The sequence below is a fragment of the Rana temporaria genome, chromosome 4, assembly GCF_905171775.1.
Source record: "Rana temporaria chromosome 4, aRanTem1.1, whole genome shotgun sequence".
NCBI lineage: Eukaryota > Metazoa > Chordata > Amphibia > Anura > Ranidae > Rana > Rana temporaria.
In genome coordinates this window covers 10,607,620-10,622,956 of record NC_053492.1, presented here as the reverse complement: position 1 = coordinate 10,622,956, position 15,337 = coordinate 10,607,620, and the positions used below count along the sequence as shown (strand labels likewise).

At 42.9% G+C, this 15,337-nt stretch overlaps 1 protein-coding gene across 1 annotated transcript; it reads left to right on the top strand.

The window, feature by feature from the left end:
• The first annotated feature begins 6,919 nt into the window (after positions 1 to 6,919).
• LOC120935508 (zinc finger protein OZF-like) lies at positions 6,920 to 15,042 on the top strand. The gene is made up of 4 exons (XM_040347558.1): positions 6,920 to 7,004; positions 8,365 to 9,115; positions 13,152 to 13,369; positions 14,897 to 15,042. Exons 1-4 carry the CDS (start codon positions 6,920 to 6,922, stop codon positions 15,040 to 15,042), a joined length of 1,200 nt encoding a protein of 399 aa, XP_040203492.1.
• The last annotated feature ends 295 nt before the right edge of the window (positions 15,043 to 15,337 follow it).

Here is a 15,337-nt window from a genome sequence, read left to right as displayed (position 1 = left end):
TACATGGTCTACAAAGGCCAATTATTACACTACACAGGCAGCCAATGGGCAATCATCGCAGTATGCAGCCATCACAATGATGGAGTGCAGGGGTCATGAGTATGGAGCATAGAGCCCCTTACATTGCTGGTCAGGAGGAAGAAAACATTCCCCAGCCTGCCATGAACAATATGTTCCATCATTGGTGTCAGAGGGAGGAAAATACTGAGGGTGCCGAGGGAAGTAGAATAGCTGAGGGGCCTCTGAGGAGGTAGTGGTGTTAAAGGGCTCTAGGAGCCTCTGAGGGTTTACGGCATCTGAAGAGCTCTAGGACCCCTGAGGAGGTAGTGTAGCTAAAAGACTTTGGGGGACACTGAGGAAGCAATAGGGCTAAATGACTCTGAGGGTGTAATGGTGCTGAAGAGGTGTGGGGGCTTCAGAGGAAGTAGTCAGTCTGAAAGGCTCTGAGCTAAGGGGGACTGTAGGATTTAGGGAAGCTCTTGGTTTCTGATGGTCCTCCCACCTACAATTAATTTTCAATCCTCCTTAACTCCTTCCAAAGGAAGTGAAAGTATCCTTTACCTTCCACCATCGCATTGGTCAAGTGATATATTCCAGTATTCTAAGGCCTCGTACACACAGACGGACTGTCCGATGAAAATGGTCCGCCGGACCGTTTTCATCGGACATGTCCGCTGCCGGATTTTGGTCTGATGGTAGTACACACCATCAAACCAAAATCCCCGCGGACAGGATACGCGGTGACGTGGTAACAACGATGACGCAGCGACGTGCACGACCCTGGAACGTCAATGCTTCCACGCATGCGTTGAATCACTTCGACGCATGCGAGGGCTTTCGGCCGAGCGGACATGTCCGGTAAGTCGTACAGACGACCGAACATGTCCAACGGACAGGCTTCCAGCGGACATGTTTCTTAGCATGCTAAGAAACATTTGTCCACTGGAAACCTGTCCGATCCGCCGGAAAATTGTCCGGTCGGACGTACAGACGACCGAACATGTCCGCTGAAACTGGTCTGCGGACCAGTTTTAGCGGACATGTTCGGTCGTGTGTACGGGGCCTAAGTGGAATGAAGAAGGACACTTCTTATAGGAGGTCTGTTTATGCAGCATGTCCAAATGGTTGGCTTGTCCAATACCTTCGAAAGACACAGGGTCTGGCATTGCCCAGTGAAGGAATTCTGAGCACCAGGAGCCCACTGCCACTCTGTACAATGTCCTGGATACTACAGAATACTTGACAACCAAGAAAACAAATCCCTCGCTCCTGCTGTCCTCCTACCCACACTGGGCTGCCATTGGAGGGAATAGAACAGACTCCTCCCCCACCGCTTTCTACTCTACCAGCAGCATCCTCCTGCTAGCCAATCCAATCCCTTCTCTTACGGCAGAGAGTGACAGTGACATCACTCCTGTCAGTCAGCAGGAGCCTTGCAGACTAAGTTCTGACAATTATCCTGATTAGCTAGCAAACCCAGGCAAAAGTCAGCAAGTCCCCCTTCCTGGACATCATGATAACCCGACATTGATCCCACAGCACTGCCTTAGAGCACACAAGTCAAAGGAAGGATGATATTTATCATTCCTTGTCTGCAGATCTAAAAATTGTCAAAACCAGTTAAGAAACCAAACAACCCAACAAATAAAGGGGAATTTTTGATTGGGCAGGTGAGGAGGGTTCTGGGACCTTGAAAAGGTAAAAAAACACTAAACAGTCCAGATTAAATAATTCTTACTTTCATTTACCAAAGTTATCCATCTACACCTAGCACACCACCTCTGCTTTTATATTTAAGCTCCTACCTGGGGCTACACACTTCTTAGCGCTGTTTTATCATTGAACCACGGTTCCATATTTATTTTGATACTTTGTTTTTATAGCTTTATTGGGTTTCACCCATTTTAAAATAGCAGCTTTTTGGATCTTTTTATCAATTTTAATCACTATTGATAAATCCAACACTTATCCTTCACTTCTTTTTCTATACTTGAGATCAGTTAATCTACTGTCCGCTGGCGCCGGAAGTGCATTTCTAGTCCCCTTCCTGTCCAGTTTATGCACCTTTATTTTCATCTACAAGGAGACCTGTATAGATCAAATGATGGTACAAATGAGGATGGAGGAGGACCGGAGTGACATGACTGAGAAGATACTAAACCTCACCCTGGAGATCATCTACCTGCTGACCGGAGAGGTGAGGAGGATTCTGGGAGGTCACATGACATCACTCTTATCTCTATTAATAAAACACAGACCTGACCGGAGAGGTGAGGAGGATTCTGGGATTGTAACATGATATTCCTATTGGTTCCTCAATACAGAGATTTCCTCTTGTGAAGTCAGGTGATCATATGACCATCACAGTGCCTCCATGTGACTCCCTAAAACCTGAGAGACACAACATGGAGAAGATTCTAGAAGTCACCAAGAAGATGATGGAGCTGCTGACAGGAGAGGTGAGCGGTGCTGGGAATTCTGGGACATTATCCAGTAACAGACAAGGGATGTGTCTGGATGGTGACTGTATCATTGTGTGTGTCAGGTTCCTATAAGGTGTCAGGATGTCACTGTCTATTTCTCCATGGAGGAGTGGGAGTATCTAGAAGGACACAAGGATCTCTACAAGGACATCATGATGGACAATCAGCCGCCCCTCACATCACCGGGTAAGAGGAGACTTTATTGTAAAGGAGAGAGCAGTACAGAGGCTCCACCTAGATCCCCCATCATCTAATAAACACATAGAAACAATGTATTCAGTCAGTGTGTGTGTTTCCTACAGATGGATCCAGTAATGGGAACCCACCAGAGAGATGTCCCCGTCCTCTGTATTCCCGGGATTCCACACAGGAAGGTCACACCATCCCCCACCATCATCAGGTAGATAAGGAACAATCACTGATAGTATCATTAGGATCTGTACATTATCTGCATTGTTACAATTGATGTTATTTTTCTTTTTTATTTATTTAGAGTGGAAACCTGAAAGATTCTAAAATTAAAGTTAAAGAAGAAATAAAAGAGGAAAATAATGAGGATGGAGTGATGGGGGAATCTTTAATTATAAAAGGACACAAAGATCTGTACCAGGAAAACATGGTGGAGTCCTCCAGCTACAGAAACCCACCAGAGAGATGTCCCCGTCCTCTGTATTCCCAGGATCATCACCATTACAAGGTTGTTGGAAGGGAACATCTGGAATATTAACTCGATACTAAATCTTAATTATAGATATATATATAGATAGATAGATATATGTACAGTATATAACAATATTAAAGCATGTAAATATAATTTACAGATTATATTTTCTATAATTGTCTTGGTTTAGGGTGAAGATCTGGTCAATATAAAAGTTGAGGTTAAAGCAGAAGAAGAAGAGAGGTATGTGAGGGATGATCAGCAGTCTATGGAGGAGGATGGAATAACGGGGACATTTATAGAGGAGGACACTCCTACAGAGATCAGCACAGGTGGGTCATTACCACTAAATCCATTCCTCCACCCATACTGCTCACTGATTGGTCCAGAGTAGGGCAGGGACTGGGTGATATCAGCCTGTAATCCCCTGGTCACTTTCCTGAGCTGTGTTCCCCATCCTGTATTTCTCTCGGATAATCTTCCTTCTCTGTGCTTCAGACACAATTTATGTCTCTAGACTGGATTTATGGAGATTCTGGGGTTCAGCTGGCAGCAGAATCTCAATTTCCATCATAGTCATTGCTCAACCTAGGCTCCTGGTGCATGTGCCTGAGTCTAGCTAGACCTCAGACAGAACAATTCTCCCAGGGTTACTTGTTCTGTTGCTGGCTGTGGAGGGATATGTCTGTATAGTCTCAGACCCAAGTCACTGAGTGCAGTCTCAGGAGATGGGAGGCAGCGGTGTGGGATCTCTGCAACTTGTCTCATGTAAACATTTAATCTTCCACTGATTACCAATATTATGAGTCCTGACCTTTACTCTATATAATTTATATTGCATATTACGTAGTCCTGACCCCTGCACTATATACTATTTATTGTATATTGCATACACATAACCCCTGCTCTATACACATTATCATATGTGTTACATAGTCCTGATACTATATATTCCTAATTATTGTATCATATACAATTAGTGGTACATTACATAGTCCTGACTTCTGCTCTCTCCCCTCCCCTCTACCCGATTCTATATACATATAATATGACAGCCCTCAAAATTTCCACTCGCCTACTAGCATTTGGCGAGTGGATTTAAGCTGGGGGCGAGTGATGACAGGGATGCATGACCAATCTCCCTCCAATCTGTGCCTACACCTAGAGTCCCGATGAGATTGGCGGCCGAAGAGGAAAAGTGCATGCTCGGGAAAAGTAGTCTGGTGAGTCGCGCACAGGCAGAGCAGTACACAGGTGCTCTCCTTACAATCCTCATTAAGCCATGGGACCCAACAGTATGACCTCTCTGAGCCTGCCCCCCTCCCCCGGGGCCCCGACCAATGTAGCTGGAGAGCAGAAAGTAATGAGTGAGGTGGAGGATTGCGAAAATTACCACTCCGGTGCAACGCTCACTGAAAGTTGCCCTGACATGACAGCGGCAGCCTTCTAGTTTGTGCAGTTTTCTTCTCCTTGTGCTCCATGTTAATGTTATGTGACCCCACGTAAAAAGCGTCATTTACGTGGGGTCACATAAAATTTACATAGCACACGCCCACATCTACCACATTTGAATTAGGCAGGCTTACACCGGCCTATTTACGCTACGCCGCCGCAACTTTGGTTTGAAAATACGGCACTTGCCTGTCAAAGTTGCGGAGGCGCAACGTAAATAGGATACGTTACGCCCGCACAAAGATACGCGATTCTACGTGAATCCAGGCCTAAATATGCAAAATATAGTTACCCCTTAAAATTTCTATTTGGCGAGACCCTTTTAAAAAGGCTGCTGATTATGTCATGATGATCCCCTGTATATGATGGGTGTGTGATCTCTAAATGATGGGTGTCTGTCCCCTGCCTACCTGACATGCCCTCCTATTGAATTGCAGATAATTGTCTCAAAACATTTTGATAAACCTGACCCAAAAAGGTGTATCCTCCTCCATGATTGGTAGAGCAGCCTAATTATCAACCCTGTGTTTACATACAGTGCCTTGAAAATGTATTCATACAACTTGAAATTTCCCACATGTTGTCATGTTACAACCGAAAACGTAAATGTATTTTATTGGCATTTTATGTGATAGACCATAATTGTGAAGTGGAAGGAATATGATTAATGGTTTTCTTTTACAAATAAATATATGAAAAGTGTGGGGGGTACATTTGTATGGCGCCCCCCGGAGTCAATACTTTGTAGAACCCCCTTTCACTGCAATTAAAGCTGCAAGTCTTTTTTGGGGATGTCTCTACCAGCTTTGCACATCTAGAGAGGGACATTTTTGCCCATTCTTCTTTGCAAAATATCTCAAGCTCTGTCAGATTGGATGGAGAGCGTCTGTGATCAGCAATTTTCAAGTCCTGCCACAGATTCTCAATTGGCTTTAGGTCTGGACTGTTACTGGGCCATTCTAACACATGAATATGCTTTGATCTAAACCATTCCATTGTAGCTCTGGCTGTAGGTTTAGGGTCGTCCTGCTGGAAGGTGAACCTCCGCCCCAGTCTCAAGTCTTTTGCAGACTCTAATGCACCCGCGATTGCCCGCAATCACGGCAGGACCATGGATCTGTGTGTGTAAACACACAGATCCATGTCCTGTCAGTGGTGAGGAGACTGATGTGTGTTCCCAGTACAGAGGAACACACATCGATCTCCTCCACTTGTGAGTCCCCCTCTCCCTAACAGTTAGAACACACTTTAGGGAACATATTTAACCCCTTCAGCGCCCCCTAGTGTTAACCCCTTCCCTGCCAGTCACATTTACGCAGTAATCAGTGCAGTTTTATAGCACTAATCGCTGTGTAAATGTTAATGGTCCCAAAAATGTGTCAAAAGTGTCCGATATGTCCGCCGCAATGTCACGGTCACAATAAAAATCGCAGATCGCCGCCATTACTAGTAAAAAAAAATTCAATAAATAAAAATGCCATAATTCTATTCCCTATTTTGTAGACACTAGAACTTTTGCGCAAACCGATCAAAAAAATACGTATCGGTCTAAACTGAGGAAAAAAAAGTATTTTAGAAAAAAATTATGATATTTATTAAATCAAAAAGTAAAAGATAGTGTTTTTTTTTTCAAAATTGTCGCTCTTCTTTTGTTTATAGCGCAAAAAATAAAAACCGCAAAGGTGATCAAATACCACCAAAAGAAAGCTCTATTTGTGGGGGAAAAAAGGCGTCAATTTTGTTTGGGAGCCACGTCGCACAACCGCGCAATTGTCATTCAAAGTGCGACAGCGCTGAAAACTAAAAATTGGTCTCGGCAGGAAGGAGATGAAAATGCCCAGTATGGAAGTGGTTAAAAACGATCGTGTGTGTGCTCCAGAGAATGTTTTACAACGTAAAAAATGGACATTAAAAATTTAGAACATGCTCTAAATTTTCACGTTGTTGTTAACGTTGTAAAAAATGGTCGTGTGTGGGCTTTAACGACGTTAAAAAAAAACGCGCATGCTCAGACGTAAGTTATAAGACTGGAGCGCTCGTTCTGGTAAAACTAGCGTTCGTAATGGAGATAGCACATTCATCACGCTGTAACAGACTGAAAAGCACAAAGACTGAAAAGCGCGAATCGTCTCTCACCAAACTTTTACCAACACGAAATCAGCAAAAGCAGCCCCAAGGGTGGCACCATCCGAATAGAACTTCCCCTTTATCGTGCCGTTGTACTTCACCGCGCTTTGCTAGAGCATTTTAGGATGCATTAAGGTGAAAAAACTTTTACCTTTACAACCCCTTTAATGGTTAACAGTTTCTCACCCAATGAATAATGGAAGAGCTATCCTTGACAGGAAAACCAGATTGTTCTCCTCAACCTGGGAAAACAGACAAACAATGGGGGTTAATTCCGAAAGGCAAATCCACTTTGCACTACTGCAAACTGCACTTGAAAGTGCACATGGAAGTGCAGTCGCTGTAGATCCGAGGGGGACATACAAGGGATATGAAAAAAGGGCATTTTAGCTTGCACAAGACTGAATGATAAAATCAGATCTACCCCATTTACAGCGACTGCACTTCCAAGTGCACTTTGCACTTGTAGTGCAAAGTGGATTTGCCTTTCGTAAATAACCCCCTGTGTGTCTTAACAGTATCATGTTTGTGAGTTCTGAAGTTCCCACACTGTAAACATAGGGGGGACGTTATATTTAACTTCTGGTCCTGTTATTTTTGAAAATAAAACTGTGTAATTTATTGAAACTCTTTCAGCTAACTCGTGGTTTCTCTACTTCCCAGGACTATTTATTAGACATATATTTCCATTGTTCTGGGATACTGGAAGTCAACAGTGTCTCCTTACCTTGACAAACAGTCCTTCCAAGGCATTGTATCATTAACTAGAAGAGGATTTCACGTGAACCTAGTCTTTCAAATTTCCATAGTGTAAAATGAGAGAAATGTAAAAAAAAAAAAAAAAAAAATCCATAAGGCCCCATGCACACGAGACGCTGGCAAACTCGAGTTCAGAGGCATTTGGGCATTTTTTTTTCCAACTGCCCCTGAACACATTTAATGTTATCCTATGTGTCCATGCACACATTCACGTTTTATTTGGGGTTTTAAAGCAGTTGGGTTTAGGCTCGTTTTTTCCAGATGCAAAATTTTGGGTTCAGATGCAAAAGTTTTTGCGTTTTAAAGCTTTGGGAGGGTCTATAATGTCTTTGTTATGAACGCTGATAGCCGCAAACGCGGTAAAACGCCGCTAAATTCACAGCAAAAACGGGCGTTTTAAACGCCGGTTTTTGCCTTTGAAAACTTGAGTTTACATGTGTTTGCATTTGCTTCTCGTGTGCATGGGGCCTAAGAGTTCTGACAGGTAGGAGATCAGAGGACCCATTTACTAGTTACCTTGAGGGGGGAATTATAAGATCCTCAGAGACAAAGCTGCCTGATGTGGGCGGAGTCCTGGTTTAGGGGAACCAATCTGCTCATGTCTAGTAATAATCTTTTGTATTTCTATTTTAGTAGATGGACGGGAGATGAGGAAAACCTCAGAGGATTGTCTCACTTTGTCTCCAGACTGTAAAGTAGAAGATGAGGACATCACACAGTATAGTCCAGGAGAAAACCTGACTACCTCAAATCTCCATCCGGCACCACACAGTGTAGATGGACCATCGTATTCCTCTTATCCTGAGGAACCTCAGACTGTGAGGGACGGTGCCGGACCATCGTATTCCTCTTATCCTGAGGAACCTCAGACTGTGAGGGACGGTGCCGGACCATCGTATTCCTCTTATCCTGAGGAACCTCAGACTGTGAGCGACGGTGCCGTCCTTCCAACAGAGAAAAGGTTTCCCTGTACTGAGTGCTGGAAGCGTTTCCCTTCTAAATCCAGTCTTAATATTCATAAAAGAACTCACACAGGCGAAAAGCCATTTACCTGTCCTGAGTGCTGGACTTGTTTTTCAAGGAAGTCACATCTTTACAGACATCAGAGATTGCACATGGAGGAGAAGCCGTATTCCTGTTCTGAGTGCAGGAAATGCTTTGTACAAAAATCTGATCTTGTCGCACATCAATGGTTTCACACTAGCGAAAAGCCGTATTCCTGTTCTGAGTGCGGGAAATGTTTTTCAAAGAAGTACAATCTCTCCATACATCAGCGATCTCACACAGGTGAGAAGCCATATTCCTGTACTGAGTGTAAGACATTTTTTTCACAGAAGACCAGTCTTATCATACATCAGAGATCTCACACTGGCGAGAAGCCTTATTCCTGTTCTGAGTGTGGCAAATGTTTTGCAAAAGCTTCAAGTCTTGTCACACATAAGAGATCTCACACAGGGGAAAGGCCATATTCCTGTTTTGAGTGTGGAAAATGTTTTTCAGTTAAGTCACATCTTTACAGACATCAGAGATTGCATACAGGGAAAAAGGAGTATTCCTGTCTTGAGTGCGGGAAATGTTTTTCAGTGAAGTCAAATCTGTACACTCATCAGAGATCTCACACAGGGGAGAAGCCCTATTCCTGTCTTGAGTGTGGGAAATGTTTTTCTTTGAAGTGCAATCTTTACAGACATCAGAAATCTCACATGGGGGAGAAGCCGTATTCCTGTCCTGAGTGCGGGAAATGTTTTACACAGAAGTCCTCTCTTCACACACATGAGAGCTCGCACATGGGGGAGAAACCACTTTCCTGTTCTGAGTGAGGGAATTATTACTCATTAAAGTCCTGTCTTCATATACATCAGGGATCCCACACAAACCTTAAGGTGTATTAGTGCTTTGAGTACGAGAAATAAATTGTGTAGCGCTACACCATGAGGGCCGCTTAAATATACTTGACACCAATGATTGCCCTGCAAGTCTCTCTGACACCTCTCACACCCTGGGTTCGAACATTTCTGAATAGCAATGCCATTACACAGACACCAGATTATGACACAGTAACCAAGTAAATCTTTTACTTTAATAGCATCCCAGTCTTAGTCCGTAGGGTTCAATATTGAGTTGGCCCACCTTTTGCAGCTATAACAGCTTTAACTCTTCTGGGAAGACTGTCCACAAGGATTAGGAGTGTGTCTATGGGGATGTTTGACCATTCTTCCAGAAGTGCATTTGTGAGGTCAGGCACTGTTTTGGGCCTAATTCATCCCAAAGGTGTTCTATCAGGTTGAGGTCAGGACTCTCAGGCCAGTCAGGCTTCGCCAACCCAAACTCGCTCATCCACACTGTATTGCAAAAAAATGGCCACCCCTCCACATCCTTTGGTGGAGGGGGGATTATGGTGTGGGGTTGTTTTTCAGGGGTTGGGCTTGACCCCTTAGTTCCAGTGATGGGAACTCTTAAAGTGGATGTCACAATGTACAGTATAAGATTTCCTATCATATGTGCCCAGTCTTGCCACACAGAGTTAATCCAGCTCTGAGCAATCCTCTTTTATTGTTCAGTGAAATAAAACGGATTTACAGAGAAAAACCTTAGTCTGTTCCGCCCCCTTGCTGTGAATGACAGGTTATTTACATATCTCATGCACTAGCCTGGAGACAGGCATTATTTTTTAATTCCCACCCCCACTCCTTTTCTGAAGTCATGTGGTTACTTTTCTGGATTTTGACTGTATGTTTGTGATCATAGCAGAATTCAGTGTAAGGAAAATAACCGTGAAAAATGCATGTTGACAAGGGGAGTGTAGAGGAGGGCAGGGAGTCTACTGACATCACGACTCCACCCACAGAGCTCCAGACAACAGATCCACCCACAGAATCTGCAGTTTTTCAGTTCTTATAACAGAAAGAGGGGAAACATTTGACAGGTAAGGATACATGCAGGAGGCATCTATATCCTTATAGATCAGCACTATGGCAGTAGTTTAGAAAGGATGAGCGTGGGTTTACATCCACTTTAAGGCGTCAGCATACCAAGACATTTTGGACAATTTCATGCTCCCAACTTTGTGGGAACAGTTTGGAGATGGCTCGTTCTTATTCCAACATGACTGTGCACAAAGTAAGGTTCATAAAGACATGGATAAGCGAGTTTAGGGGTGTAGGAACGGTGGGCTTCTGCCTGCTTATCAATCCAGATGATACCAGATTTAAAAGAATGGTGGGAAGGTCCTGAAGCAGGCTCCCGAGGATGCTGTAATCAGGGAAAAGGTACTCAATAACTCGCCCTGCAGTGACGCGATTTAGCCAGATCTATGATGAATAGAAGGCAAGTGCTACAAAAAATGTACAGCAATATAGAGTACCTCTGTCCTATAAATTCAGATAAAGCATAGCATAATTGAGTTGAGGCATTGAGGACTTTCATGGTACGGTACGGTGAATTCACAATACAATGTTTTTTAAAAGAAATATACAAATTAATTATGTCAGTATTAAAAATTCACCCACAAAGGGAGAGTAGAGGACGGGTAATAGTACAAAAGTCCGAAAAAGGACAACTAAACAATTCTAATAGGACATTGATTCCTCTGATATAAATGTCCAATATCTGTCCAATATCTATGGCTATCATTCCAGTCAAAGGTGACCTCAGTTGAGATCTCACACTCTACGTTTCGCTGAAACCCGGTTCTTCAGGAATTTGATCCAAGTGGAATATATTATCAGAAAAACCACATAGATAACCCGGGGCACTGTGGCGCTAAAATTGGCACTCTCCTGGGCTAGTTCGGGAATCAAGTGGAGGTGTAAAGGGTAGATACTATAGTTTTTCTAGTATATTGAATGGGACAGTGGTACAGGCGGTGAAATAAACAAAAAAAGCTCCTTAGACACTGAGGGCCAGATTCAGAGAGATAGGCGTAGCGCATCTCATATGCGCTACGCCGTCGTAACATTGAGAGGCAAGTACAGTATTCACAAAGCACTTGCTCCCATATGTACGCCAGCGTAGCGTAAATGGGCCGGCGTAAGCCCGCCTAATTCAAAGTAGCAAGGCAGTGGGCGTGTTGTATTATAATGAAGCGTGACCCCATGCATGTAAATGCATGGCCGAACGAACAGGGCATGCTCAGAATCACGTCGAATTTACTCCCTAAGATATGCCGGCTCCATTCATACGACGTGAACGTAACCTACGCCCAGCCCCATTCACGTACGACTTACGCAAACAACGTAAAATACGACGGCTGTTTCTGCGTTTCCGACGTCCATGCCTTAACATGACTTACCCCTGGTCTATGAGGGGTAAACTAATGCCTGACGTACGCCTTCCGTAAACGGTGTAGCTTACTGCGACAGGCGCAAGTACGTTCGTGAATTGGCGTATGTAGGTCATTTGCATATTCGACGCGTAAATCTACGGAAGCGCCCCTTTCGGCCAGCGTAAATATGCACCCAAGATACGACGGCGTAGGAGACTTACGTTGGTCATATCTTGGCAAAATTCAGGCGTATCTGATCTCCAGAATACGCGTATAGATACGACGGCGCACATTTGGACTTACGACGGCGTATCTGGAGATACGTCGTCGTAAGTCCTTTCTGAATCCGGCCCTGATTCGTTCAGATTGACCTAACAATGACTGCACAAACTCACAGACAGATGATTGTGGGATTGGCCGGAGCCCACGAACCCGGAAATAACTTTGGGAGACATGTCGCCTGTCACAGCGGTGTGCGGAGCCTACAAGCAAGAGGAGTTCAAAAGACTTTATGGTTGGCAGCATTGAATCATAGGAGATGAAGTTCAGTTGTCCTGCATAAATAGATACCCAACATTTCCGGTCTTAAAATTGTGTGTGTTGGTGCATTTATGACAAACTTTGTTACCCAAATATTGCCCAATGGTAATAATTTAAAAGCCTTTATAGGTCAGCAGTTTAGAGTTAACCGTGGCCTAGATGTGTTGCTCTCACTCCATTGTTCATGCCACTGTGTTACATGTAGTGCAATCAATATATTTGTATGTAAGCGCCCATGACATGTTGTTTATGTTATATATGTACATGGGGGCTCAGGGAAGGGAGTTGAATTGTTTGGGTGTAAGTTTTTTTCACATAATTTTATCGCTACCACATAAGGGACCAATAGCCCCCCCCCCCCCCATTGAATAGCATTTTGTTGTGACAGGTTCTCTTTAATGAGACATTAAGGTTCCATTAGACCCCTCACACATGAGTGTTGGGTATTTGGGGGAGAGTGGGGGTGGGCTCAGGTTCTGGGGGGGGGGGGGGCGAGGAAAGGGAGGTGACCTATGGGTTTTGGCGATTACTAGCATGTTTATGTATATATATCTAATTTTCAATAAAAGGCATGCAGTAGCTTTGGTAGATGCTTTGTGGTGTTTTTTGTTATACACGATGCATCTCCCTATATTCAGGGTTTGGGCACTGTAACCTACCTGCACTCCCAGGATCTTATTTCTTGTGAGTTTTGGTACATGGTGAGTACTCCCCTGTGAGCCTACAGCACTCTTCCCTTGGTAGTCCCCCATCCATTATATTCAGATGTGGACACAATGTGAAAAATATGTCAGCAAAAAAAAAGGTATTTTGTGACTTTCAGCATGAAATGCTTTACTTGTTCTTTCATAAACTGCTTCTCTAGGTGGGTAGTTTATATGATCATGTGCCCCTGCCAAAAGATACATATGTTGGCAAAAAACAAAAGGGAGCTCAGAAAGCGGATTGGAGAACATGATTCTAGTATTGTGACTGAAGGTGATGAGACCCCTTTTGCTGAACATTTCAAAAGATACCATGGATCCTCAGTGATGGAGCTGGAGTTCCATGGCATCTACCAACTGAAAATTTCCAATAATCAAAGTGATGCCGTTTGTTTAATCGTAATAGGATTTTGTGGGCAACCAATATAAAAATATATATTTTATATAAAAGATACACTTTATTACATATATTCATTTGATAGACAAAGTGATGTTGATAAAATCCTACTTCACAAAGAAACAAAATAGAAATATGAGCTCAATGTGTTTGCCCCATTGGGACTCAATAATGAATAACAGTTGTAACCTTTTCTGTAACTTTGGATCTCTTGTTCCCCGAGCTTAAGTCTTTACAACCAGACAACTGTTGAATTTACAGCGTTGGCCATGCAACTCACCAATGCATACATTATGCTGCCAGTATGATGTTAGTCACATTATAACGGCCACTTTATGGATCTAATTTCTAGTTCAATATTAAAGTTTCTTTGGTCCGTTATGCACCACAAGAAAATTGCCGCTAGATACGTTTAATGTATAGTCAACCAATAAAATGGCCGCGATACTGTGTCTCTGAGCGGACTACAAGAAAATGTCCGAATATTAAAGTTTCTCTGGTCAGTTATGTACTACAAGAAAATGGCCGCTAGATACGTTTAATGTACAGATAACCAATAAAATGGCCGTGATACTGTGTTTTTGAGCGGACTACAAGAAAATGGACGAATTAGCACTTCTGGTTTATACCATATAAAAGTAATCTTTTAGCAGCCAATCTGGTTCCCCTTATGAATTCACATGCGGTGACGTAACGTGCAGGCCAGAGACTGACGTGGACGCACACCGGAAGTGAAGTGAGAGAGCGCACAAACTCAGGGCTGTGGAGTCGGTAGATAAATGTTCCGACTCCTCAGTTTTATGTACTTCCGACTCCAACTCCAACTCCTCTGTATTAATATGCGAATGTATTTTATACATTCCTTGAGGGAAAGAAACGCAACCTACCACAGGACTACTGGCTGGGAAGCCAACAGTCTACTGTATTGCACAGTTTAAGCAAAAGACAAACACAATGAAAACAAAGTTTTATTAATTTTTTTTTATTAATCAATCAAGTGGCTGGATAGTAGCAGCAGGCATAAACATCAGGAACAGGATCTTTACCAGTTCAAAAATACAAACCACATTATTTGGTTGTTTTAGAACAAAAACAAAGCTTATCTATAATGAACCAAAAACAAAATCTGTAAAACCTAGAAATGGTTTATATTAATCTTGAAATGTAGTTATAGGCTTAGCAAATGCAAATCAATTCAATGTAGAGTTCTAAGGAAGAGAATTGCCTCTGCCAGATCCTCTTTCATAGAGGCTCTTAAGTCAGACTTTATTATTTTTAGGGCTGAAAATAATCTTTCGACACTGACTTGAGTGGGTGGCATTGCAGTAACTATTCTGGCCACATCACTAACGATCTCTGGATAAACAAGGATGGCTTCTTCAACAGTAAGTTTTGATGAGCGATCATACTTTTCAACTTCTTTTAGTGCTTTATAAAACTCCTGTTGGAATTTGTTTATTTGGACACTTACTGGTTCTCTAACGCTTATGCGACGTCTCTTTCCTTTAGCAACTTCCATTTTGTCTAAGAAGGAATCAAAGTCTAATTCTTCGTTTGAAGAAGATGATCCGGAGTTACCACTATTGCTTAAAAGAACTTCATCCTGTGGAGGTATTTCAGGTCGTAATCCCTTCATGCGAACTGCTACATCATAGATTCCAATCCAATCTAATTTAGTAGGAGTTTGCCGACTCCGACTCCAGGTACCCAAAATTTCCTCCGACTCTTCGACTCCGACTCCACAGCCCTGGCACAAACGCCATGTTTTTATCTTTTTGCATTTTGTTATTATCTTTGATGTATTTTATTATTATCTTTGATGTAAGAGTCCATCTACTTGTATTTAAATAAATACCCTAGTATTTGAACATATTACACTATGGGAGGCTATTCTTTTCCCCTTGATTCCTATCCTTACTGCAGTAAATATAGTCTGGGCTGCTGGGCTTA

What these genes read in the sequence shown, in the direction of transcription:
- LOC120935508 (XM_040347558.1), top strand. Translation starts at nt 6,920, where the DNA reads ATGGAAGAGCTATCCTTGACAGGAAAACCAGATTGTTCTCCTCAACCT. An exon ending in TCTCACACAGGGGAGAAGCC is followed by an intron (nt 9,116 to 13,151) that starts CTATTCCTGTCT and finishes CTGCTTCTCTAG; the next exon opens with GTGGGTAGTTTATATGATCA. An exon ending in GAAAATTTCCAATAATCAAA is followed by an intron (nt 13,370 to 14,896) that starts GTGATGCCGTTT and finishes TCTTTCCTTTAG; the next exon opens with CAACTTCCATTTTGTCTAAG.